The sequence below is a fragment of the Syngnathus typhle genome, linkage group LG22, assembly GCF_033458585.1.
Source record: "Syngnathus typhle isolate RoL2023-S1 ecotype Sweden linkage group LG22, RoL_Styp_1.0, whole genome shotgun sequence".
NCBI classification, from domain to species: Eukaryota; Metazoa; Chordata; class Actinopteri; order Syngnathiformes; family Syngnathidae; genus Syngnathus; species Syngnathus typhle.
In genome coordinates, this window is record NC_083759.1 from 1,094,112 (window position 1) to 1,115,286 (window position 21,175).

The following is a 21,175-nucleotide window of genomic DNA, read 5'->3' on the forward strand; positions in this document are numbered from 1 at the left end:
ACTTTTTTGTATACGGAGGAGAGAAATACATTATATATGACGAAATAATACGAATTAAAGATCGAATGCGTATTTTAGTTGGCACGAAATAAAGTACATGTAATGTTGATGTCGGCCACAGAGTGTCGCTGTCTACTTTGAATTCGGTCAATAAGGCGGAAGTGGGCGTGGTTTATACCAAAAACTCTTTTCTCAGGTGCTGCTGGGATTGTAGTCTTTTGGGGAAAACAAAGAAATGGACTTTTGGTTGTAAACCATTCTAAAGTGACATTATTTCTTGCATTTCAATTTATTATAAAAACAACTTATTTTCTTACACAATAACATGAGGTATTTTCTTCCTGGCTACAAAATATTTATGAAGTAATAAGTAGTAGTAGGTAGTATCACAGTGAGAATACCTAATTGGCTGTGGAGTTACTTGACATTCACCTACAGTGGATTACGTATGTACGTCATTAAGAAGCAAGCACAACACTTATGTTTTGGTACACAGATGCAACAGATTATTTATACACACAGTAAACATCCTTTATACATACGTGAAAGAAAAGAGTACAAAAACAAGTTTTTAATGTGTAAAAAATGTAGTGCAATTGTTATTGTTGTTTGTGTCTATGGACAACCACCTGGTCGCCATTTTTTCTAATAAATTTGAAAAAAAAAATCCTGAGCGAGGAGAGTTTTGCGTTGCACGTCCGAACGCACTTCAGTCCTCTACCTGCAGTCATGCTAACATAGTCTGAGGTCAAAGTTGAAAAGTTTTGATGAGGATTTGGAATAGAAAACAGGTGGAGGTACTTACAACTCATGATTTGCGAGGCTCCTCAACCTACCCTGAGGTGACTGTGAGGCCGACAGGAAGGACTGCGCCTGAGCTTTGAGCAAGGGTCCAGGAGGCGGCGGCGGCGGCGGCGGGCCTCTTGGCGCTGGAGTGTCTGCGTGTATGTTTGGTCAGGTGATCGCTGCGCATGAAGCGACGTGAACACACGCCGCACGCAAACTTCTTCTCGCCCGTGTGCGTGCGGCGGTGGCGGGAAAGTTCGTCGGAGCGGGCGAACTTTTTGTCGCAACCTTCCCAGCGGCAGCTGAACGGCTTCTCGCCTGCCGAAACAAACAACGGTGGTGAATACGGTCCGTCCATTTTCCAGACCGCTTGTCGTCATTAGCGTCAAGTCTAAGAGGGGCAGGACTGGTCGCCACTCTATGTCAGGGCACAACGGAAATGTGAAAAACGGACAGGTCAATCCCAGTGCGCACAAAGTGTCGATCAAGTACGGAGCGGTGGGTGTGGCCTGCCTACCTGTGTGCGTGCGCAGGTGTGCTTTGAGGTGGGAGCTCTTGAAGTAGGTCTTGCGGCATCCCTGGAAGTCGCACACGTAGTTGCGGCGGCGTAACGAGTCCCCGCTGGCGCTGCCCGTCGGCGAGGTGTCGGGTGTGGGCGCCAGGGGGAGAAGCTTGGCGCTGCCCGGGGTTATCGGCGTCCGGGCGGGCGGGACCACCAGCACAACAGCGCCCTGTGGCACGGCCGAACTCAGGAGGGAGAAGCTGGCCAACGGGAAAAGCTGGCAGAGGAGCGGCGAGACGAGAGGAGGCGGCGAGACGGGAGGAGTAGGTGAGGATGGCTGGGGAGTCACCCGAGGAGTAGCAGGCGACGCTCTGAGACTGTCGGCGGTGTGACGGACGACGCCAGTCGGCGTGGCGGAGTCATCGGGAAGACGGCTTAGGACAGATGCGGCGATGTTGGCCTCACCTAAGATGGGACTGCGAGGCGGAGTCATGCACTGCAAGTATGGATCACGTCATTAACACGCAATTTTGCACATTACAAGTGTTGCTATCCTCTCACCAGTGATGACAACGCCGCCATCTCATTGGCTGAGGGCGTGCCCAGCGAGTGCGAGGGGGCGGAGTCACACGAGTCGCAGTTTGGAGTCAGCGGGCGGGGCCCCGGCGAATTGTGACCCCAGAAACTCATGCTGACTAGCGCCTCAGCCGCCTCCAAGTCCACCTGCAGATCAAGCAGGAGGTCAAAGGTTACTTACAGAAAAAGACAGGATTTTATGATGTCACCACCTTCCTATGCGCTGATTGCCCAACACATAACCAGAAGGGGGAAAGGGCAGGGCCACAGAGATGCAACCGAGTCACACATTGGCATTAGCTGAAGAGGCGTGGTCGGCTGACAGGAAAATGACCACGACAGAAGATCCGAAGTACCGCCTTTACAACAAGCACAATAAGCAGCATACCAACAAACGCGCCATGTGCCAGCAAATTGGTGCAAACAAACTGTCAACATGTTGAAATGACAATAATAATGATCACGGTAGGGAGCCCAGTTAGATGTCTGTGTAGCCCCTGTAATTTAACCCCCTCCTAATCTGGATTGAATATAATGAGAATATTTTTATAAATTGTTTTTCCACCCTTTTAAACCTCGGGGAACAAAATCCTGGACCCGTGCATGATGATGACGCCGAGTCAAGTGATGACAACTGGAGTGGAGGTGACCTGAAATGAACCCACCCCAGACAGCGGGGAGGAAGGAAGAGACGTGCGGAACGGAGCAGAGCGGCCTGGTTGGACCCGGACGTTGGGACTTACCTGGCGGGGGAGCAGCATGGCGGCCGAGAGACGCGGAGAGACAACGGACAAGGTGTTCGGGGGGATCCGCCGGCCGGGCTGGCTGGCTGGCGCGCGCGTGAGCTCACGCGCCAAAGACAAAAACAACAGGAAGCAGACGGGGGCGGGGGTGAAAGAAGGTAAGCGTCGGTCAACACGCGGCCAATCAGTAGCAAAGGTGTAGCAGGCCTCGACCAATAGGCAGCCGGGTGGGGCGTGGTTATAGCCCTGAAAGGCGCTTTGGTCGGGGGCGGGGTGGACGGCTGTCTGAGGGGCGGGGCCAAGGAGTCAGCGGTGTCACGGTAAACTCGATGAACCCAGTGAACTCGTGCACGCGCTGCGCGTTGCCGTCACGTGCCCGCGCTTTGCTGGAGAAGGTGGTCGATGCACTTATCCTTACCAGGCTGGCAGCAGGCCGGTATGAGGTAGCAAGTGACACATCATCGGGATGCACACAAAGAACCTGCTCCATACCAGGGACACTTAAATGAAGTCAGGTGGAAAATGCAACAAAAACACATACAAGCGCCTATCGAGTGTGCACATTACACCAAGGTCAAAGTTCATTCACAGTTTTATCCAAAAATCAAAGGACACCAAGTATAAACACACACGTGCGCATGGATGCAAAAGCAGACTCAAATAAAGATAAAATAGTCACTTTATGAATCATTCTATAACCCATTGGAAACTTATTTTGTTTGGCTGAACATACAAAAATGTGTGCTTTGTTTTGTGGATTTCCACCGTTTGTCTCGAATGTTTGTGTTTCATCTGGCCACAAGGCGGCGGTAGAGGAGTCCGATGGAAAAGCAAACCTTTTGTCTTCTTTCCGTCACGACGCGCCCCTGTTTGTTTCTGTTGTTTGTTTTGTTTTGCCGGAGAGGAGCCGCCTCTCAATTTTCATCACTTCCTGGTGCAAGTCGGCCTGGCTGACTTGCAACAGGAAGCAGAAGAGCTGCAGGAGCCACAGGAAAGACCGCGACAGTGTGGCCTCCACCGCCGTCCAAGTGCAACTAGCGCCACAAGCCCTGTACAGAATGAAAAAATGAACATAAAACCTTCCTTTCATTTCTTTTGGTAAAAATGAGACCATTCTTATGTTGACATTTGAGGAGGCAGAAACAGATGAATTGCATTTCCCTTACCGGGGGTGGCAAGATGCGAGCGGCAGGTGCCGGTACGCCGTGTTGACGGGGGTCAGGACTTCCTGTTTCAGGCTGACGACGGCATCCAGCCTATGGTGACGCAGACTCGGGCCGTCGGTGCCGTTCGCAGCCCCCCAGCAAAAGGTGAAAGAGGACGGCGCCGCGGGGGGTGCGCGTTGACTACGCTGTGACAATCTCTCCAAACACAAAGCCAGCTGCTCTGCCATTCCTCAAAGCGCGCACACAAACACCTTTTGAGCTTTTTGACACCGCCGGCCGCGTTTGCACTTTCCTTGAGCTTACTTCTTTTTTTCATGACGACATATTTGAGCTTCCTGCTTGGGTAAAGCGGCGTGGCCTTCCACTGCTTCCTGTTGGCAGTGCACGGGTAAACACGCTGAAGACGGCAATACCGCTCCGAGGCCCGTCAAGCGGCGTCCCACCTGGCTGCGGCGCCATCCCGCTCCCGCTGCCTTTGGAGCTTGGCGGCGTGCAGCTGACGGTACCATCTCCTCAGGCTAAAGACGCTTCCCGGCCTGTGAGACGTCCGTTCTTCGGTCATCAGCTTGTCGGCTCCGTTCGATAAATCCCTGAAGGTCAAAACGAAGGTCAAGTACTGTAACGCTCGGAGGAACCGGAAAGCGGCGTCACCATTCGGTGCGGTCGTCCAGGCCGAAGAGGAGCTTGATGGCAACGATGATGAGGGCGGCGGCTTGGACGTCGTACCGGGGGAGCGCGGCGTGGCTTGATGGTTCCGACGTGACGCACGTCATGTCCGCCATGCCGCTGCGTTCCATCAGCATGCAAACCCACGGATGGAGTTCGTCTGGTGGAGGGTAAAAAAAAAAAAGCATCAATCATTAGGTCTCGGTTGACTTTTCTCCCCAGCCCGAGTTAGTACGTTAGCATTAGCATACCGGGGAGATTGGCGTCGACCAGATAGCGCAGGCTGAGCATGGCCGGGTGCAGCGGGTCCTGGTGCCGGATGGGAGGAAAAGCGGGAAGTTGCAGGAAGCTGACGAGCGTCTGGGCCTTCCGGTGCAGCTCCTGGTGGGTGGGGATGCTCTGCCAGGGGGCGCTGCGCTGTCAGGGCCCGAGATGGACATAGGGACGGAAAATCTGTGGAGGGGCCTGACCTGCACGGTGAAGATCAGGGCCTCGGGGCAGTCCAGTCTCATCTCCTCTGGCAGATCCTGGTAGGCGTGGACGTACGGGATGTGTCCGTCGTTGGCTAGCCTGCAGACGACAGATACACCAGGTGGCTCTTTGGTCTTCAAGGGAGGGTAGGTTGCGGCTCACTTGAGAAGGTCGCCGAGCGTCAGCGCCTGGCGACTCCACACCAGCGCCAAGTGGATCAGCGCCAGCGTCTCAGTCATTCTCATGTTGCCACGGCGCGACTTGCGACGAGGCGTCGAATGGGCGTCGATGCTCTGGGAGCCTATCGACCAATCGCTGTGGCTGTCTGCCGGTTCGAGGGTCACACGTTAAGCCAACCGCTCATCACACGAGTCTGCAGCTGGCGTGCTGAGTCTGACCCGCTTGCGATGCGGACGGGCTGCTCAGGCACGTCTCGCCGTCTGTCTCGCTGGCGGATAGGAAAGACGACTCAGCCCCGCTTTCCAATTCCTTATCCACGACTTGCTGAAGACAAAAAAAAAAAAAAAACTCGATGTCAAACGTGTATGACGTCTCCGACGGCAAGCCTCACCACTTGGAATTTGGCGCTCTCGTCGGGGTGGTCCGTGTACGCCTGCTTGCTCATCTGCAGGAAGCGGCGCCACAGCGGCCACAACACGTCGTCCTAAAGCGCAGCACGGTCACAACACGCCCACACGGGCAATCGCGGCGTCCATAGTGGCACCTTAAAGCTAGGCGGGACACCCAGCATGATCAGCGCGGCCGCTTGCTTCATCAGGATGAACTGGAAGCCTTCGCACGCCACCCACTGGCGTCTTCGCTCTGCACGCACACACATTGATAACATTGCTGCTAGACAAGAGGTCAGAGGACAAGCGCACCCACCTGTATTCTTTACTCGGCCCATGGTGGAAACTCTCGCCGTTCCCGGTGCAGTCAACACCGTGTCCACGACGTGTGCTCTCTGAATGCACAAAGGCGGCCATTTGAATTCTTCACTCACTCACCACAGGGCAGGCAGCATGGCGACCATCTACAGCAGGCAACCCACCTCGATGACATTGTGACACGACTTGCAGAAGAAGCGACCCTCTTCCGACAAGGCCCAAGCCACGGAGCCGCATTGCCCACACGCCTCCTGGTAGTCGCCCTGCGTGGGTAGCAAACACAATTATAAGCATTGCTAAAGTAGCACAGAAAATGTCAACCCTTCAGATGTCAAGATGGCGGATATTTTCGGACTGAATAAACTCCCTTTACCAGAAAAACACGGACAATTCAGATATTTTGCCAATATGAATGGATGTCTTGCTGCTATAAAGCGTCGTAAAAACATTTCATGACAACAAAATAAAAGAGAGTACTAGACCGTGAATTCTTCGTCCATTTGTCCACAGCGAGGGTTTTAAAAAGAGAAGTGTGACACTTTTGGAGACGATCCTCACGTGCTGCCACGATTGTTTTGGAAATAGGTTCTTCTTCTTCTGCTTCTTTTTCTACTACTAAACATGTACTGCCACCTACAGGGAGCAACGAGGACTGCAGCTGCTTTTTCAAAGTAAATTGGCATTAAAAGATAAGATTTAAGTAAATGACGCAAACATGACAATCAGTTCTGGTTTATTATTGACGCAACGTTGTTTTATTGTAAAACAAGTGAATTATTGTTCGATTAAATACTTTTGTTATGAAGCCGAAACAATAGCTTCCGCTTTGATTGATTCTGCTTCTCCCAACTTGACTTCTCAGCTGAGCGTCTTCCTGGTTTTGTCAACTTGACGTCCTTTTTTTTTTCCTTCTATTACAAAAGAGTCCATCTGAACCGGAACACTAAAAACTTGAAATGTTTCCTCAACTCTGAACAACAACAAAAATGAACTGCCGAGTTTAGCGTTTGGGTGACGTCCCGACAAAGTGAACATGTTGATGCCGTTTCTTTTCTTGGTTTTCACGCAAAATCAAGTCTACACGCACTCACAAGACCCGCAACTCTGTAAGTACATACAAACATCTATTTATAGAACTGGATTTTTCTCCCATAAATAAAAACGTACTGTAAACACGTACCGATAACCTGCAACACGTTTAGATCACTGAACAGCCAAACTAAAACTTTTATTTACTTCTACATGGTGAAAAATTGAGATGTTTACTTAATATTAACTACACATTTGCATATCAACTTGTTATGAAGAGGTCTGTACTAGTGTAATAGACACCTACAAGGCTGTAATAACCTATACATGTAGTTTAAACATCCTATCTTGATTATTACCAGGGATTCATATAGTCACTCTTTGCAGAAGATAAAGAATACAATCGTACTGTTATATTTTCCTTGATGCCTCGGTGTGGTCCTCAGCATCTCTGAGTGCAATGTTGGACGACTTTGACGTGCTGCCGTCGTCCAGCGTCCACACGCACTCCATTCGCCGCCGAGACCTGCTGGCCACTCACGTGGAGAAAGAGATCAGCTTCCACGCATTGCAAAGGTCAGGCAATAGAAAGAGTTTTTAAATGCTCAGCGACTGACGGTCGGGTTGCTGCGACAGGGACTTCCGTCTGTACCTGAGGAACAACGAGCACATCTTCACCGAAGACTTTTCGGCGTGGGTGGTGGACGACGACGGCGAGCGAAGCCTGAGCGTGGACCGCCACGCCTTCTTCACCGGACACGTCATCGGTGCCTCCACGATTATTGCTGCTTGGGGGGGATGAATGGTCAATGGTTGCCTTTTTCTCATTATTTTTTCTTTCGGCAGGAGAAGAAAACTCACGCGTTCAAGCTCACATGGATGATCGCGACTTCTCGGCCCGCATCCTCACCCAGGAGGCGGAGTTTAACATTGAGGTAGTCGCTGTTACGTAATTGCATCGACGGTAACGATTAGCAACAAATCAATGAATGTTCATCTCAAGGGATCGTTTGAAGCAGCGTGTTGTGGTTTCAGCCTCTTTGGAGGTTCACGTGGCCCTCCGACGGCCGTCTGCTGGTCTACCGCACGGACCGCATCCGAAACGTCAGCCGAGCGCAGCCCCCGTCCGTCTGCGGCTACGTCAACTCCCACCCCAGCCACCTCCTCCCCGACGGCGTTCGCCGTGCCGCCGAAGAAGGTATGGCAGACAGTGTCACTTCCTGATGTCACTTCCTGTTAGCAAACCCGTGACTGTATGTTGTTGTTGTGCAAGCTTCAGAGTCCGCCTGGCGTGCACGCCGTGACGTGCACCCTCACAGTAAGAACACGTGTCCGTTGCTGCTGGTGGCCGACCATCGCTTCTTTACGCACATGGGACGCCGCGACGAGAGCACCACCCTCAACTACTTGGTAAGGTGAAGGGTGAAGCAATTTATCGGCTAAAGTAGCTAAAGCCTTGGACTTACAGATTGAGCTGATGGACCGCGTGGACGACATCTACAGGAACACGTCATGGGACGAGGACTTCTCGGGCTACGGCGTCCAAATCCAGCAGGTCTTTAGTCACGGGCGCGGGCGAATGTCGGTTACGTGTTCTTGACTTGGGCTTTTGCGTGCGCGTCAGATCATCATCGAGAAGACTCCGACCCCCGTGGCGCCGGGAGCCATTCACTTCAACATGGCCGGAAGTCCCGTGGCCGGTCGAGACGTGTGGGATGTCAAAAAGCTCCTGGAGGTAAAACCGCGACCCGCTCGGCTCCACTTTGGCACACACGCCCGAGACCTTCTCTCTCTCTCTTGCAGCAATTCAGCGTGGACGTATCGGAGAAGGCGGCCAACGTGTGCCTGGCGCACTTGTTCACTTATCAGGATTTTGACGAGGGCACACTGGGCCTGGCGTACGTGGCGCCCATCAAGGCCGACATCCCCGGCGGACTCTGCTCCAAAGGCTGCCCGTCGACCAGCGCCGACGCGGACCCGCACCGCCTCATCTATCTCAACACCGGACTCACCAGTACCAAAAACTACGGCAAGACTATCCTCACCAAGGTCGCCCCACCGTGCTAGCAAAGGCAACACAGTGACCACGTGACGCAGCGCGTGTGACCCGGCTACCTTTCGGCCCAACAGGAAGCCGACTTGGTGACCACTCACGAGCTGGGTCACAACTTTGGGGCGGAGCACGACAACGACCCCGACTGCGCCCCCCAAGAAGACCAGGGAGGGAAGTACGTCATGTACCCCATCGCCGTCAGCGGAGATCAACTCAATAACAAGGTCAGTCGCCTGGATGACAAAGTTAGTCCGTGACCTTTGACTTCAGCAACGGTCCATCCAAGTTGTAGCCTAACTCTAGTCCGAGGTTCCAGTCCTTGTTCTGTTGTCCGACTTGTCTCATACGTTGCGTTTAGGTGTTCTCCAAGTGCTCCAAACGTTCCATCGTGAAGCGTCTCCGCTCCAAAGCGTCGTCATGTTTCAAGGAGCGTACAGTCAACGTTTGCGGGAATTCTCGGGTAGAACCCGGAGAGGAGTGCGATCCCGGACTTCTGCACTTAACCTCTGACCCCTGCTGCACTGCCGACTGCCGCCTTACACCGGGGTCGCGATGCAGGTCAGACGCTGTTAGCTTGATGCCTGTTAGTATGGAAAGAACACTAGCGTGTGGCTAATGTTAGCGCGTGTTGCTACGGACGTGCAGTGACAGGAACAGCCCGTGCTGCAGGAAGTGCCAGCTGGAGGCCGCGGGTGAGGTTTGCCAGGAGCCCATCGAAGCCACGTGCAAGGGACGCTCGTACTGCACAGGTCAGCGACAAGTCACGTGTGCTCTCTCAGGACTGCATACTCATTGTTTATTTCTTTTTTTTAAGGCTCCAGTCCAGATTGTCCACCTCCAGAGAACGCTGCGGACCAAACGCCATGTTTGGACAGCGGCGAGTGTCAGGACGGCTCATGTGTCCCCTTTTGTCAGGCTGTCCTCAAGCTGGACCCCTGCGCCTGCAACGGTACGCCACGCCACCGTCGGTCCTCGCGTGAACCCCGCCACCGTTTTTTTTTTTTCTCGTTCTTCCAGAAACCACCACCACCTGCAAGGTTTGCTGTCGAGGCAGCGGCGGCATATGCGCTCCCTACCGAGATACGGCCGGTCAGTTCTTGTTCCTGCGGAAGGGCAAACCCTGCACAGTGGGCTTCTGCGACGGCGCGGTAAGAGAGTTGCCAGGAGGAAGTCGACGTGCGCTTGCTCCTGCGTATGTGACGTGCGGCGTCTGCAGGGGAAGTGCATGAAGCAGGTGCAGGACGTGGTGGAGAGACTGTGGGACTTCATTGACAAACTGGACATCAACACCTTTACCACCTTCCTGGCCGACAACATGGTCGGTTCCGTGGTGGCCTTCTCGCTGCTCTTCTGGATCCCCTTCAGCGTGCTGGTCCACTGTGTGGTGCGTGGAGCCCGCCGCACGCCATCGCTACAGCGACGACACAACGGTTGATTTGTGTTGTTTTGGGGCTCAGGACAAGAAGGTGGACCGCCAGTACGAGCAGACCACCAAGTCTCTCTTCTTCCCCAGTGTAAGTAAGCAATGTCCACTTGCAAACCGCGGATCCCTTCAGCCGAGATGTTTTTCTCCAGAACGCAGAACTCCTGAGCAGCCTGGAGTCGGCTTCCGTGCGGATCCTCAAGCCTCCGAACGCGCGCTTCCAGGCTTCCAGCCCCGCACCCCCGGACAGCCCCAAGATGGCCACCATCGCCGAGGACGCCGGCGTGGACGAGGCGGCGCTGCAGGAGGCCTTCGGGCGGCCGCAGGGGACAGTGGCGCGTTCCTTCGAGGACCTGACGCAGCAAAGGTTGACGAGCGACGTGGCGCCGCCCGCCAAACTGCGGCATCAGCGCCGCGCCGATGCCAAAGAGACGCTATGTTGACTCGAGAGACGACATTGTGGCTCAGGATCTTTGACTCCAGATGTTGACTCCTCATTCACATCACAATCTTATCTGTGGAAACAAGAAGGTCACCAAACAACCCGTCAGTTGTCAAATATGAAATCAAATGAGCCACCGTGTGGATGTACCTGCCTTGAAACTTGGACGATGGTCCTTGTTGGACCGCCATTAAAACCGAACAAAACCAAATGTAACCAAAACCCTCCCTGTCCCCCAAACGTGGTTGCCATGGTAACACACAGGACAGCCTCGTGATCAAATGTTCACATTTATTCTACAAAAGCAAAAATGAAAAAAAGACGCGTGTCGCCAAACAAACTTGACCACGCTGCCCCTCTCAGGCGACGGGACAGAGGGCATCGTAAAGCCGATGGACGGCGACTTCCAGCATGTCCTTCAGAGACTCGTCCTCGGAGCAAGTCACCTCCTGTGGGCAACGGAGCGCTAGTCAAGATAGCTTAGCCTGGCCAAAAGGACTTTGGCGGAAGGCTTCGAGACTCACCCGGGTCTCGGGGTCCACGTGAGCCACAGCGCCGTCCACGCTGACCGTCACTTTGTCGCCATCTTTGAAATGGACGCAGTCCTCACCGAACATATCACTACGCACACGCAATTCAGGTGTGAATCAGAACTATTTGCGTTTATAAGTGCGACTGGACTCACTGCAGCATGAGTTCCAATCGTTCAACGAAGACTTCCTGATCAAAAGTTTCCCGCCGAGCCTCCAGTACTGAAAAGAAAAGCGGCTGTGAACGGTCAAGCGGATTCCGGGTCAGGAGTTTCACTGGTGCTCTTTTGACTGACTCTTTTGAGCGTTGGGGTTGGACTGGACCTCCAGAACCACGGTGGTCACCACGTCAGCGTACATGTCGTTGAGCGGGTTGGCCAGCCACTGAGAGGACCACGCACACACGTTTGATTGATTGACACCTAGGCGACGTGATTGTGTGGATCTGACCTCCAGGAGAACCATGCCGGCCTCGTAGACCAGCGTGATGTTCTTGAAGATCCGTACGGTGATCTTGTCTGCGGGCTCCACCTGCTCCACGTCGCCTCGAAACAAACACACAACTGACTCACACACTGCACGGAGAGACGGATGGACGCACACGCGTGCAAACGCGTTACCGGTGAGGCATCGGAGTTGCGAGACCAGCAGCGAGATGGGTCCCGTGTACGGGATGGCCTGCGTCTGCGTGACTGTGCCCACGTTCAGATCCGTGTACTCTGGACCACAAGCGCAACCACGGCGTTAGATGACATCGTGCGTGATGCCGTTGCCGCTCTTCGAGCGGATGCACCGACCTGAGAGATCGCCGGGCGTGAGGATGTGATAGTTGAAGTTCTTTTTGACCAGGATGCCCGACACCCTCTGACCTTGAGTGCAGGCCTTGTCGGCCAGCAAGCCCATCACCTGCGGACAAAGGCGGCGCCGTCAAGGCGGGGTCGCGCTAACATCGGCGCCAACGCACCTTGGCTAGTTTCTCTCCGCGGAAGTTGAGCGTGACAGCCTCCGTGTTTCTGGGGTTGTGGACTTCGATGTGGACCTCGTCGTTGTCCTCGTACTCGCGGATGAGCGCCGCCTTCAGCCGGGCCATCTCGTTCTGCTCGCCGTGGACCAGGATCTGCGAGCGGGAGGAGGAGACGTCGGCGCGGGGGACGAAGCTTCCCGGGGCCGGACGCTTACCACGTGCGGCGGTTTGAGCGCTCGGATGAACTCGCTGGTTTGCTGGTAGTCGGTGTGAGCCGAGAAGGAGATGTAGTCCACCGACATCTTCAGCGGGAGCTTTTGTCCCGACATGGTGCTGATCTCTTCCGGCTCCGTCATGATGTGCTGAAACACGGCAGATTTTCATTTCCTCCGTCTGAAGGTTTTTGAGTTTTGTTGCGGAGCGGGCCGGCACCTTGGCGAGCGTGCCCTCGACGCAGTAGCCGGCGATGATGACGCCGTTCCTCTTGTCGGTGCACCAGCTCTCAAAGAGTTCTCGAGACAAACCGCTCTGCATCATGCCCGGGGACGCCATCACCACGCTCGGCCCGATGTCGTCAAAGTGGTCCATGCTCTGCCGACGGGCACGCGCACGCGGTTACGCACCAAAATAAAGAAAGTTCAGCGCGTGGAGTGACCTTGAGGTTGCTGATGTGCTTGAAGACGAAAGGGTTGTTGACGTTGATGGCCTTGCGGATCTTATCGTTCATGGCGTTGATGTACGTCTGGTAGACGGCCATGCACTTGCGGGCCAGCGACGACGCGTAGTAGATGGGAATGTCGTGCAGCTCCGGGTGGTTCTGCCAGTACTCGTCTGCGCGCGCACACACAACCCTGACACGTGTACTTCCTGGCAGACACACACACAAGAACGGGCAGGAGCTTACCCAGGATGAGCAGAAGCTCCTGCGCTCGTCCCAGCGCAAAGACGGGAATCAAGCAGCGTCCCTCTCGGTTGACAATGTCGTGGACCGTGTTGCAGAAACGGGCCTCGCGTTCTTCGCGCTTCTCGTGGATGTGCGTCCCGTACGTGGACTCCTGATGCACACGCGTACTTCAGGTCAGCACGGCAAACAGAACACGACGGGCAGAAGTCAGCCCGGCGAGTCGGCGGACCGTGATGAGGATGTCCGGTTTGACGCTGGGGATCTCCGCCGCCATCAAGTGTCTGTCCTCCTGACGCGAGAAGTCTCCTGTGTACAACAGCTTCACACACACACACAACATTTGTACAGCCCAAGCCAGCAACGGCGCCATTTTGTTTTTTAACGCTTGCCGACTCTACCTTGACGCCGGCGATCTCGATCATAAACATGGCGGCGCCGAGAACGTGTCCGGCGTGGTAGCACCAGAATTTGATTCCCGCCACTTCCCGGACCTCGTGGAAGTTGATGGTCTCGATTTTCTCCATGCTCTCCTCCAAGTCCGTCTCCGTGTACAGCATGTCGTCGGCCGAGATGTTGCTGCGGGCACACACAAAGATGAGTCTGCTTTCGTAGAGGGCCGCCGAAACCAAAGTATGCCCGTTTGAGAATCCGAGGATGGAACCCACCTGACTTTGACGTAATCGGACAGCAGCCAACGGTAGATGGCTTTGGTGGCGTGCGTCATGAAGGTGCGGCCCTTGAAGCTGGTCTTCTGGAGGAACCAGGGCAGAGCACCGCAGTGGTCCAGATGGAAGCTGAAAGAAATCATTTACGTTTCGAATGTGCGAATGCCTGAGCACGAATCGTGAGTCACGGCAGATGACCGACTGGCTGATGAGAAGCAGGTCGATCTCGGCCGGGTCGATGAGGTCGATGTACGGCAGCGCGTCCATGCCCTCCAGGCCTGGATGGATGCCACAGTCCAGCTGCCAGGCACAACCATGAGGCGCTCGTGATGTCATCACCAAACAAATGGACCATCTTACTTACCATGATTTTGCGCCCTTTAAACTCCAAGATGATACAGGAGCGTCCCACCTCCTGTCCAGCTCCGCTACACACCCACAAAGTATACATAAGATACTGCATAGTGAAAACTAAAAGCAGGTGTCCAACATTCAAACCAAAAGAGAGGGAAGCAAGAACTGAACATGCATCACAGAAGTTCTGGATTCGAACCTCGTTTCTATGTGATGTGAAAGCGCTTGGCGGGAGGCCCAAGAAAGAAGTTTTGAAACACTCACAGTGGCCGAATAAGAAGTTGGTCGCTTTCCTCGGCGGGAACGGCAACATCACTTTTTCGTTTGATTGACATTTTCTACTCGAGAAAATCGGTGCGACGCCACAAAATGGGACATTCGCTCAACAATTGAAACGCAGTGTGCGCTGACTGAAGTTTACTTCCGGGTTTTCTTCTTCGGCGACGCTTAACAGCGCCGCTCTCTCTTTAGCACCGCCTCCGGTCGTACTTGCTTCCTACAAGCGATCACCAGGTAACGGAAAATGCATATTAAACCGATATTTGGACAAATTCAGACATAAGAGTTCATTCCTTGCTAGAAGCTGAGTTGTCTGGCCTCAATAGCCGTTATTGATAAAGTTCAAGTCCAGTGGATTCCTCCAGTTTGAGCTGTACTGCCCTCAGGTGGACGAGACGCTCAATGGCCATTCAATTGATCCAAAACGTGACAAGAACGGAATAAATCTATTTAATGTCATTTAGGTATGTTTTCGATAAACAACAATATTACATAACATGAAAGAGCTGCGATCCAAGTGTTTTTAGGTACACGCATGGTCACAGAAGGAATTCAAGTGGCATCTTGCTCAATGATGAAGATGGAGGACAAGTCCCAGAAGACCAGTCTGCCCAATTCCAATCACTTGGGCCCATTTCACTTTATTAGTCACTCCAGGACTCCAGGAGTCACTCTGTGATGAAATGCACAAAGGTGACCGGAAAGACTCCTCGCCGCGTAGGTTCCGCCTCCACGTGGCCCAACTGAAGCAGAGAGCACAGCGGACCATCAGAGAGCGCCGCTTCCAGTTCGAAGCGCCCGGGCGGCTCACTCACCCACCACTCGGTGTCCTCTTCGCCCTCCACCACGATCACCTCGCCTTCGTCGAACGTCAGCTCGTCAGGGTTGTCGGCGGAACACTTGTAGATGGCCCGCACCCTTTTGGGTCTTGACGCCTGCGTGTGCGCAATGGTCATCAAGACCAACCGACATCATCATCAGCCATTAGGACTTACGCTGAAGGTGCTTCTTGGTTTTGGTGTCGGGGGGGAAGAGTCTCGGGGGGACTGGACCTGAGAAGCTAAATGGAGATTTCTTGTTGGTAACATAACACACACACACGTGTGCGTCTGCGTTTGCGTACCTCGCTTGTCTGTTGGAGTCCTTCTAAGCGACGACCTGGGTGGAGCTGATCGGTCTGATCTGAAATTTGGATTTATTGTGCAATTTGAATTCCGAGAAAGTCGTTTAAAAGAAAAAAAAAAAAGTATTCTATTCAGATCCTCTTTAATCAGTGCATACCTGTCGAGTCGAGCTCAGACTTGCGTATACCAGTTCAGATTCCTAAGTGGAGTCAAAATGGACAAGTACTTACCCGCTGGGTAATTTGGGTCCCAGTGATTTGGCGACAGGCAGGGGCGGCGGCGCTTTGTGGCGAAAAGGCGGAGGGTTCGTGGAGGTAGTGGGAGGCGGGCCCGAGGAGGCTAGGGAAGTCCGGGGCCCGTGGTTGGCTTTAGGTAGCGGAGGAGGAGGTGGAGGTGGAGGGGGAGGAGCCACTGGGAGAACTGGAAGATCAGGAGTCGGGTGATGCTTGGCTCCAAAGCGTCACTGACGGACGGGAAGTGCCACTCACCGTACATGGAGGTGTTTCTGTTGGGGGTCACGTTCAGGCCCGGGGGGTCGGATGAAGACCTCTGCCTTCCAATGGTTTCCATGCCGCCCGGTTTAGCGGCATGCCCTTTGGCGGGGGCCCTGGGCGGCAACGGGGGATTGGGCCCGGGCGGGAGGTGCCGATCCAGCATGGCGCCGTACGTCTCGTTGCTGATCATCATGCTGGCAATCTGACCGCGATGTTTGGCGAGCTGGGCGGGAACGCCGGCGCCCCCGAAGCAGCTGACGGGTCGGTCACGCTCCTCGCGGCGGTGCGGGGTGGGCTTGGGGGGGGTCAAGGGGGCGTTAGGACGTACAACAGCGTTAGGACAGCAGCGCTCACCTTGTCATCCAACTCGTCCTCACTCTCGTCCATGTCGTCGTTATGGAGGCGCCACTCGTACTCCACGTGGACGTGAACGTTAAACTTTCCCGACTGAGCCTGAGTCAGCTGACAAAGTTCGAGGTTAGCCTCACGCCGTCGAGCATCATGGCTTAACTGATGGACGCTCACCAGATCTTCACATTCAGTGTGGCCGAGTCGTCTCGCTATGTCCAGCGGCGTTTCTCCGCTCTCATTGGCTGCGCACACACACACACACACACACACACACACGTTGCATATGATCCTATTTCTCAGATCATGCGGGACTCACCGATGGTCACGGACGCTTTTCCTCGGAGGAGGAGCTTCAGGCACTCGCTGTTGTCCGTCAAGCAGCAGTAATGCACCGCCGTGCTTCCTTTGCTGGTCTGCTTGTCCAGGTTGCCGCTACACACACACACACACACACACACACACACACACACACACACGTTCATATTTATCTCCATGGGTGCTTTTCCGACGTTACCTGTTCTGCGCCAGGAAGTCGACGATGTGTAGAGAGTTCCTGTCCACCATGCGCACGGCAAGATGGAGGACCGTTTCGTCCGGCTCCTGAAAGCGCCATCATCATCATCAAGCATTTTCGAGATGGAGGACGGACGGACGTACGTACGTGCTGGTGGGTCTGCGGGAAGGTCTCGGTGAGGTCCACGCCCTCGCCGTAGACCTGGATGAGCGCCAGGATGTCGCGGTTGCGCACCGCCTGGTACAGCGCCTGCAGGCGGCCCTCGTTGTCGGCACACTGGCGGCGGACCAGCGCCTTGTCCACGTACTTGGACGTGATGAAGTCCTTCCGCCTCTGCCTGCGCACACGGACGTAGCAATCATCTGCCGACCGTCAATCCATCTCCAGCTACCAGGTGTGTTTCCACTCACATGTCACTGGTCGGTTCAGGCTTGGCCACGCCCTCTGCGGAAAGCTCCGCCTCCATGATGTCATTGAAGGCGGCGTTGCCGACGTTCTTGGCTAGCTGAGAGGCGAGAGCGGCGCGTTTTGGCGGCGGCCATTTCCCGTCGGCGAGCGAGCGGACTCACCAGTAGCTCGGACGTTCCCAGCACATCCAGGTCCAGACTCTGAATTCTGGAGTAGTGCACCCCGATCTCTCTGTGGATCCCCGAGCACTCGATGCAGATGAGCACGCCGAGGTTGGTGGACAACCAGGAGGGACCTGCGCCAGCCAACGGCAAACATCTCAAACCGTCCTGGTTAGCTGGACTAGCGTTAGCGCATGCGAGACGAGGAGCCGCGTCGGGGTCACCTGGAGCGCCACAGTCGCAGCAGACGCGGTTGCCGTCCATCTTCCTGACATCTGCCACGATGGCCTTGGTGAGCTCCTGCACGATGTTGTCGCCTTCGTCCTGGTCGCCCTTAAAAGCTTTACTCAGCGCTTCTTCTTTGCTGTTCTGGAGGACCGACATCCATCTGCGGCCGAGAGACGTCCCGCATCAGCGCCGAGGCCGCCGAGGCCAGACGGCGACTACTCACATCTGGCACTCGGCCTCGTCCTCCGCCTGGAAGTGATACGTCCGGTCGTCTGAGGGGGGACAGCAAAGGCGCCTTACGAGCCACCCTGACATTTCCTCTCTACTTCTGCTGCTGTCGCTTACGTGAAAAGAGGTCAAAGTTCCTCTTGTCGTCGGCGTTCTTCTTCACCTGGCACGTCAGGAGGTTCAGTTTGGCCGGTGGTCGATTGGTCTGGAACACACACGGGAAAACGCGTTCAGGGAACAGAAGAAGGTGTTTTCGGCCACGAGCAAACCCCGCCCCCATGTCGATGATGTCATTGTTATGAACGGGTCTCGCCAGGAGAAAAAAAAAACTTCCAAAATGAAAACCCTTCTGTCTCTCATCCTTTTCCTTAAGCTCTTCCTCCTCCTCCTCCTCTTCCTGATTTTCTTGCTCTCCCGCTTGCATTGTCCTGATTGGTTGTTTGACTCTTGGTGTAAAAACTTCAAAAGCAAAAGCAAAACAAAACAACAACACAAACCCGAATTAAAAGGAAACGGCGGGCTCGAGTGGCGGCTGCTGGGCGGGGCTTACCGTGGCATGGCAGATGGTCAGGAAACCGTTCTTCACCGAGCACTTCCTCTTCTGCCAAACTTTCCTCAGCCTGCGCCACACAACCATGAGCACGCTGAGCCGCTGGCGGCGGCGCCGGCCGGCAAGCCCACTCACCCCTCGCTCCTCTTGGACAGAACTCCCGAGCGCTCCGTCCCGTGCGCCTTGTTCCCTTGCAGCTGGTGCAGGCTGTATCCTTGCTTCTGCTTGGCCGGAGCCTCCTGTCAATCAATCACGTCTGCGGTTAAGCTCCGCCCCTGCACCCCTTCCACAGGCCCCCTGCAAACCTCTTTGCTGTCAGACTGCAAGGAGGTCTTCAGGAGGTCTCGGAGCTGAGTCAGTTGTTTCCTCTCGCCGTCCTGCGTCTGTTTGATCTGCTCCACCGACCACACACACACACATCCCCTCAGACTCCTTCCAAGGTTGAAGCCCACGTGACGTCGGCGTCCTCACCGCCGTGAGATCGGACGCCATTTTCTCCACGGAGGGTTTGAGGCTCTCGACGGCCGTCAGTCCATCCTGGAAGAAACTGAGCGCGTGTGTGTGCGTGAGTGTTTGCCTGCGTGTGTGCAAGAGCGTGGGAGTTGCGGCGTCCGTCTCGGCTCTCACTTGCACTGCGCGTGGAAATACTTGATAAGGTTCTGCAGGAAGTCGACGCCCTTCTTGACCTTGATGTCGTTGACCTTGAGAAGGTACTTTGGGGGGGAAAAAAAACCGTGATGTCACTTCCGTGCCCGTTGAAGAGCACGTGACCTCTGACCCACCTCGCACATGTTCAACTGGAAGACTCGCCGCTCCTTCTCCATCTCCTCGGCGATCTCGCCGCCGCTGAACTCGGTGCGAATCATCCCGTGCTGCTTGGCGTGCTCGCGTTTCTCCTTCTCCAGCTTGGAGCTGTCAACGGAAGCCACACTGAGGAGAAAAGCCCGAGAAGCGGCCGGCCGAGCGCTGCTTACAGTTTGCTCTCGTAATCCTTCCAGGCCTTGTCAAACGGCTTCTTCAGGTCCTGAGGGGATGACACGGGTCACCTGACATGTAACGTGTGCTGCGGCGTGTCACGTGACACGAGGACGCCTGACCCACCCCCTTGACACCGCGCAGGTCCCCCTTGAGTAGACTGTCCAACGGGAAGGAGATGATATTGTTCATGTTCTGGATCTGACAAACAGGAAGTGACATGAGCGAGGCGGGCTTGTATCTTGGTGACCATGTGGGCGGGGCCAGAAGCTCACCAGGTTCTTGAAGAGCGCCGTCAGTTCTTTGCTGAAAACGGCAAACTTGAGGAAGGCGGCGCCCACGTCGGTGTCGTCGCCGCTCAGGCAGTTGTCGCCCAGCTTCTCCATGGCCGACACGTATTGGTCCTCGTGCTCCACGTGGACTGCAATGCAAGCACGCACACGTCTCGGTGAGGAGATTTGGGTTCGGTGTCGGCATGCTGGGACACGGGCGGGAATGTGGTCCACGCACGTCGGGGCCGGTACGTGAAATTTGTGAAGTCTGTCGGCGCTCTACAGACCTGTTGACGTGTCTTGTTGTCATGACAACAACAATAAAAGAGAAGTGTCTCACCCAGGCCTGACGTGTACATGGACTTGACCGCTTTCTTCAGTTTGGACAGAACGGAGCGCTCCACATCCAGAACCTGAATCATGAACACACACGTTCACACACATGCATGAATATGACTCAACAAGATGAAAGACAGACGAAAAAAGAAGTGGAAGAGAGAAGTTGTACTTCCTGTTGTGATGTACTGTGGTGGGCCACCACTGGTGGTCACTTCCTGTCACTGTTTCCATCAATGTCAAGAACACTTTTGATTGTCTCACACATTCAGATATTCGATCAAACACACAATGGCAGGAGTGCCTTGCTCAAAGGCTGTGTGTGTGTAGGGGGGGGGGGACACACACACAAACAAACACGCAAATGTAAACCTATTTACAAACTTGGTCCAACAAACAGTGTCCATCAGGCGCACGACCCCCCCCCCCCCTTTTTTTTTTGTGCGTGTGCGCGGTACCTCCTCAAGGGCGTTGACGCTGTTCCGACAGTGCGTCATGCGCGTGGAGAAGCTGGACGTGGTGGGCGCCTTGTAGTCGTCGTTGCACTCACCGATGAACTCGGTGACGCTCAGGACGTCCGGCATGGCTGCAGATGACAATCCCGACCCGGAAGAACCGCACCGGCGTGACGTCACGCAAACTCAGGTGGGGCCAGGAGCGCCACACCTGCCTTAGACTGGGCACAAAAAGTTGTGGAAGGCTTTGAAAAACTTCTAGGCGTGGACTTCCTCGCACTTCCTTGGTGCACGCACGCGACGACTCAATGTGTTGCACTTTGCACCGACGACGCACTTCTGCTTCTCCTGTGGCCTCGATGGGCGGTTGGCCAAGTCGCTGGATGGCGTGTTAGCGCCGCCAAGAGGAACACTGACGTCACGACGTGATGCATCAAACTGAATTGTCATCCGCTTTGATTTGCAACGTAAACCAGGGCTCGCCAACCTGCAAGAACCGCAAGAGTGGGCTGCTCTAAAAATAGATCACCACTGATGGGACATTGTGATTTCCAAGAAATGATGAACGCGAGATGGATAGAAAGAAAGTGTTGCATATTGGGGGATATCATTTTTTAGCAATTTGGGCCTGGCTGTCAC

At 54.6% G+C, this 21,175-nt stretch overlaps 5 protein-coding genes across 10 annotated transcripts; 1 reads left to right on the forward strand and 4 right to left on the reverse strand.

The window, feature by feature from the left end:
- Positions 1-270: 270 nt before the first annotated feature.
- LOC133146851 (Krueppel-like factor 11) lies at positions 271-3,128 on the reverse strand. 3 transcript variants are annotated; one of them, XM_061270925.1, is made up of 5 exons: positions 2,608-3,128; positions 1,850-2,011; positions 1,304-1,784; positions 837-1,204; positions 271-742 (listed from the first exon to the last, which is right to left on the reverse strand). In XM_061270925.1, exons 1-5 carry the CDS (start codon positions 2,623-2,625, stop codon positions 728-730), a joined length of 1,044 nt encoding a protein of 347 aa, XP_061126909.1. In that variant the 5' UTR covers positions 2,626-3,128; the 3' UTR covers positions 271-727. The 3 variants fall into 3 exon arrangements, with proteins under 3 accessions (XP_061126909.1, XP_061126910.1, XP_061126911.1); XM_061270926.1 differs by having other exon boundaries at positions 837-1,104; positions 2,608-2,786; XM_061270927.1 differs by lacking the exon at positions 2,608-3,128 and having other exon boundaries at positions 1,304-1,764; positions 1,850-1,989.
- Positions 3,129-3,268: 140 nt separating this feature from the next.
- On the reverse strand, positions 3,269-6,426 carry taf1b (TATA box binding protein (Tbp)-associated factor, RNA polymerase I, B). Of its 2 annotated transcripts, XM_061270916.1 has the most exons (14): positions 6,280-6,426; positions 5,962-6,060; positions 5,796-5,874; positions 5,635-5,732; positions 5,482-5,574; positions 5,309-5,414; positions 5,073-5,235; positions 4,910-5,009; positions 4,691-4,838; positions 4,425-4,599; positions 4,217-4,363; positions 4,077-4,144; positions 3,774-4,002; positions 3,269-3,656 (listed from the first exon to the last, which is right to left on the reverse strand). In XM_061270916.1, the coding sequence occupies exons 1-14, from the start codon at positions 6,295-6,297 to the stop codon at positions 3,461-3,463; spliced, it is 1,719 nt and encodes a 572-aa protein (XP_061126900.1). In that variant the 5' UTR covers positions 6,298-6,426; the 3' UTR covers positions 3,269-3,460. The 2 variants fall into 2 exon arrangements, with proteins under 2 accessions (XP_061126900.1, XP_061126901.1); XM_061270917.1 differs by lacking the exon at positions 3,269-3,656 and having other exon boundaries at positions 3,863-4,002; positions 4,077-4,140.
- Positions 6,427-6,646: 220 nt separating this feature from the next.
- On the forward strand, positions 6,647-10,955 carry LOC133146839 (disintegrin and metalloproteinase domain-containing protein 17-like). 2 transcript variants are annotated; one of them, XM_061270906.1, is made up of 17 exons: positions 6,647-6,903; positions 7,273-7,402; positions 7,463-7,593; positions 7,673-7,761; positions 7,862-8,024; positions 8,100-8,236; positions 8,295-8,381; positions 8,451-8,561; positions 8,630-8,875; positions 8,957-9,103; positions 9,238-9,437; positions 9,525-9,628; positions 9,694-9,828; positions 9,897-10,027; positions 10,096-10,263; positions 10,337-10,393; positions 10,455-10,955. In XM_061270906.1, exons 1-17 carry the CDS (start codon positions 6,831-6,833, stop codon positions 10,743-10,745), a joined length of 2,400 nt encoding a protein of 799 aa, XP_061126890.1. In that variant the 5' UTR covers positions 6,647-6,830; the 3' UTR covers positions 10,746-10,955. The 2 variants fall into 2 exon arrangements, with proteins under 2 accessions (XP_061126890.1, XP_061126891.1); XM_061270907.1 differs by having other exon boundaries at positions 8,106-8,236.
- A 63-nt stretch (positions 10,956-11,018) lies between these two features.
- On the reverse strand, positions 11,019-14,610 carry LOC133146841 (cleavage and polyadenylation specificity factor subunit 3-like). Its single transcript, XM_061270910.1, has 18 exons — positions 14,426-14,610; positions 14,172-14,235; positions 14,010-14,107; positions 13,808-13,936; positions 13,541-13,718; positions 13,372-13,461; positions 13,143-13,293; positions 12,894-13,069; positions 12,671-12,829; positions 12,454-12,600; positions 12,239-12,391; positions 12,072-12,180; positions 11,895-11,993; positions 11,725-11,819; positions 11,571-11,658; positions 11,430-11,496; positions 11,269-11,365; positions 11,019-11,193 (listed from the first exon to the last, which is right to left on the reverse strand). The coding sequence occupies exons 1-18, from the start codon at positions 14,494-14,496 to the stop codon at positions 11,104-11,106; spliced, it is 2,061 nt and encodes a 686-aa protein (XP_061126894.1). The 5' UTR covers positions 14,497-14,610; the 3' UTR covers positions 11,019-11,103.
- A 264-nt stretch (positions 14,611-14,874) lies between these two features.
- LOC133146838 (arf-GAP with SH3 domain, ANK repeat and PH domain-containing protein 2-like) lies at positions 14,875-20,893 on the reverse strand. Of its 2 annotated transcripts, XM_061270903.1 has the most exons (28): positions 20,540-20,893; positions 20,086-20,158; positions 19,749-19,894; positions 19,600-19,674; positions 19,473-19,522; positions 19,281-19,410; positions 19,126-19,211; positions 18,970-19,045; positions 18,804-18,890; positions 18,634-18,737; positions 18,499-18,568; positions 18,294-18,407; positions 18,066-18,153; positions 17,944-17,992; positions 17,717-17,880; positions 17,493-17,626; positions 17,334-17,428; positions 17,071-17,260; positions 16,924-17,009; positions 16,726-16,841; positions 16,584-16,651; positions 16,413-16,520; positions 16,053-16,353; positions 15,795-15,984; positions 15,564-15,622; positions 15,436-15,500; positions 15,256-15,375; positions 14,875-15,183 (listed from the first exon to the last, which is right to left on the reverse strand). In XM_061270903.1, exons 1-28 carry the CDS (start codon positions 20,663-20,665, stop codon positions 15,109-15,111), a joined length of 3,045 nt encoding a protein of 1,014 aa, XP_061126887.1. In that variant the 5' UTR covers positions 20,666-20,893; the 3' UTR covers positions 14,875-15,108. The 2 variants fall into 2 exon arrangements, with proteins under 2 accessions (XP_061126887.1, XP_061126888.1); XM_061270904.1 differs by lacking the exon at positions 18,294-18,407.
- Between the last annotated feature and the right edge of the window lie 282 nt (positions 20,894-21,175).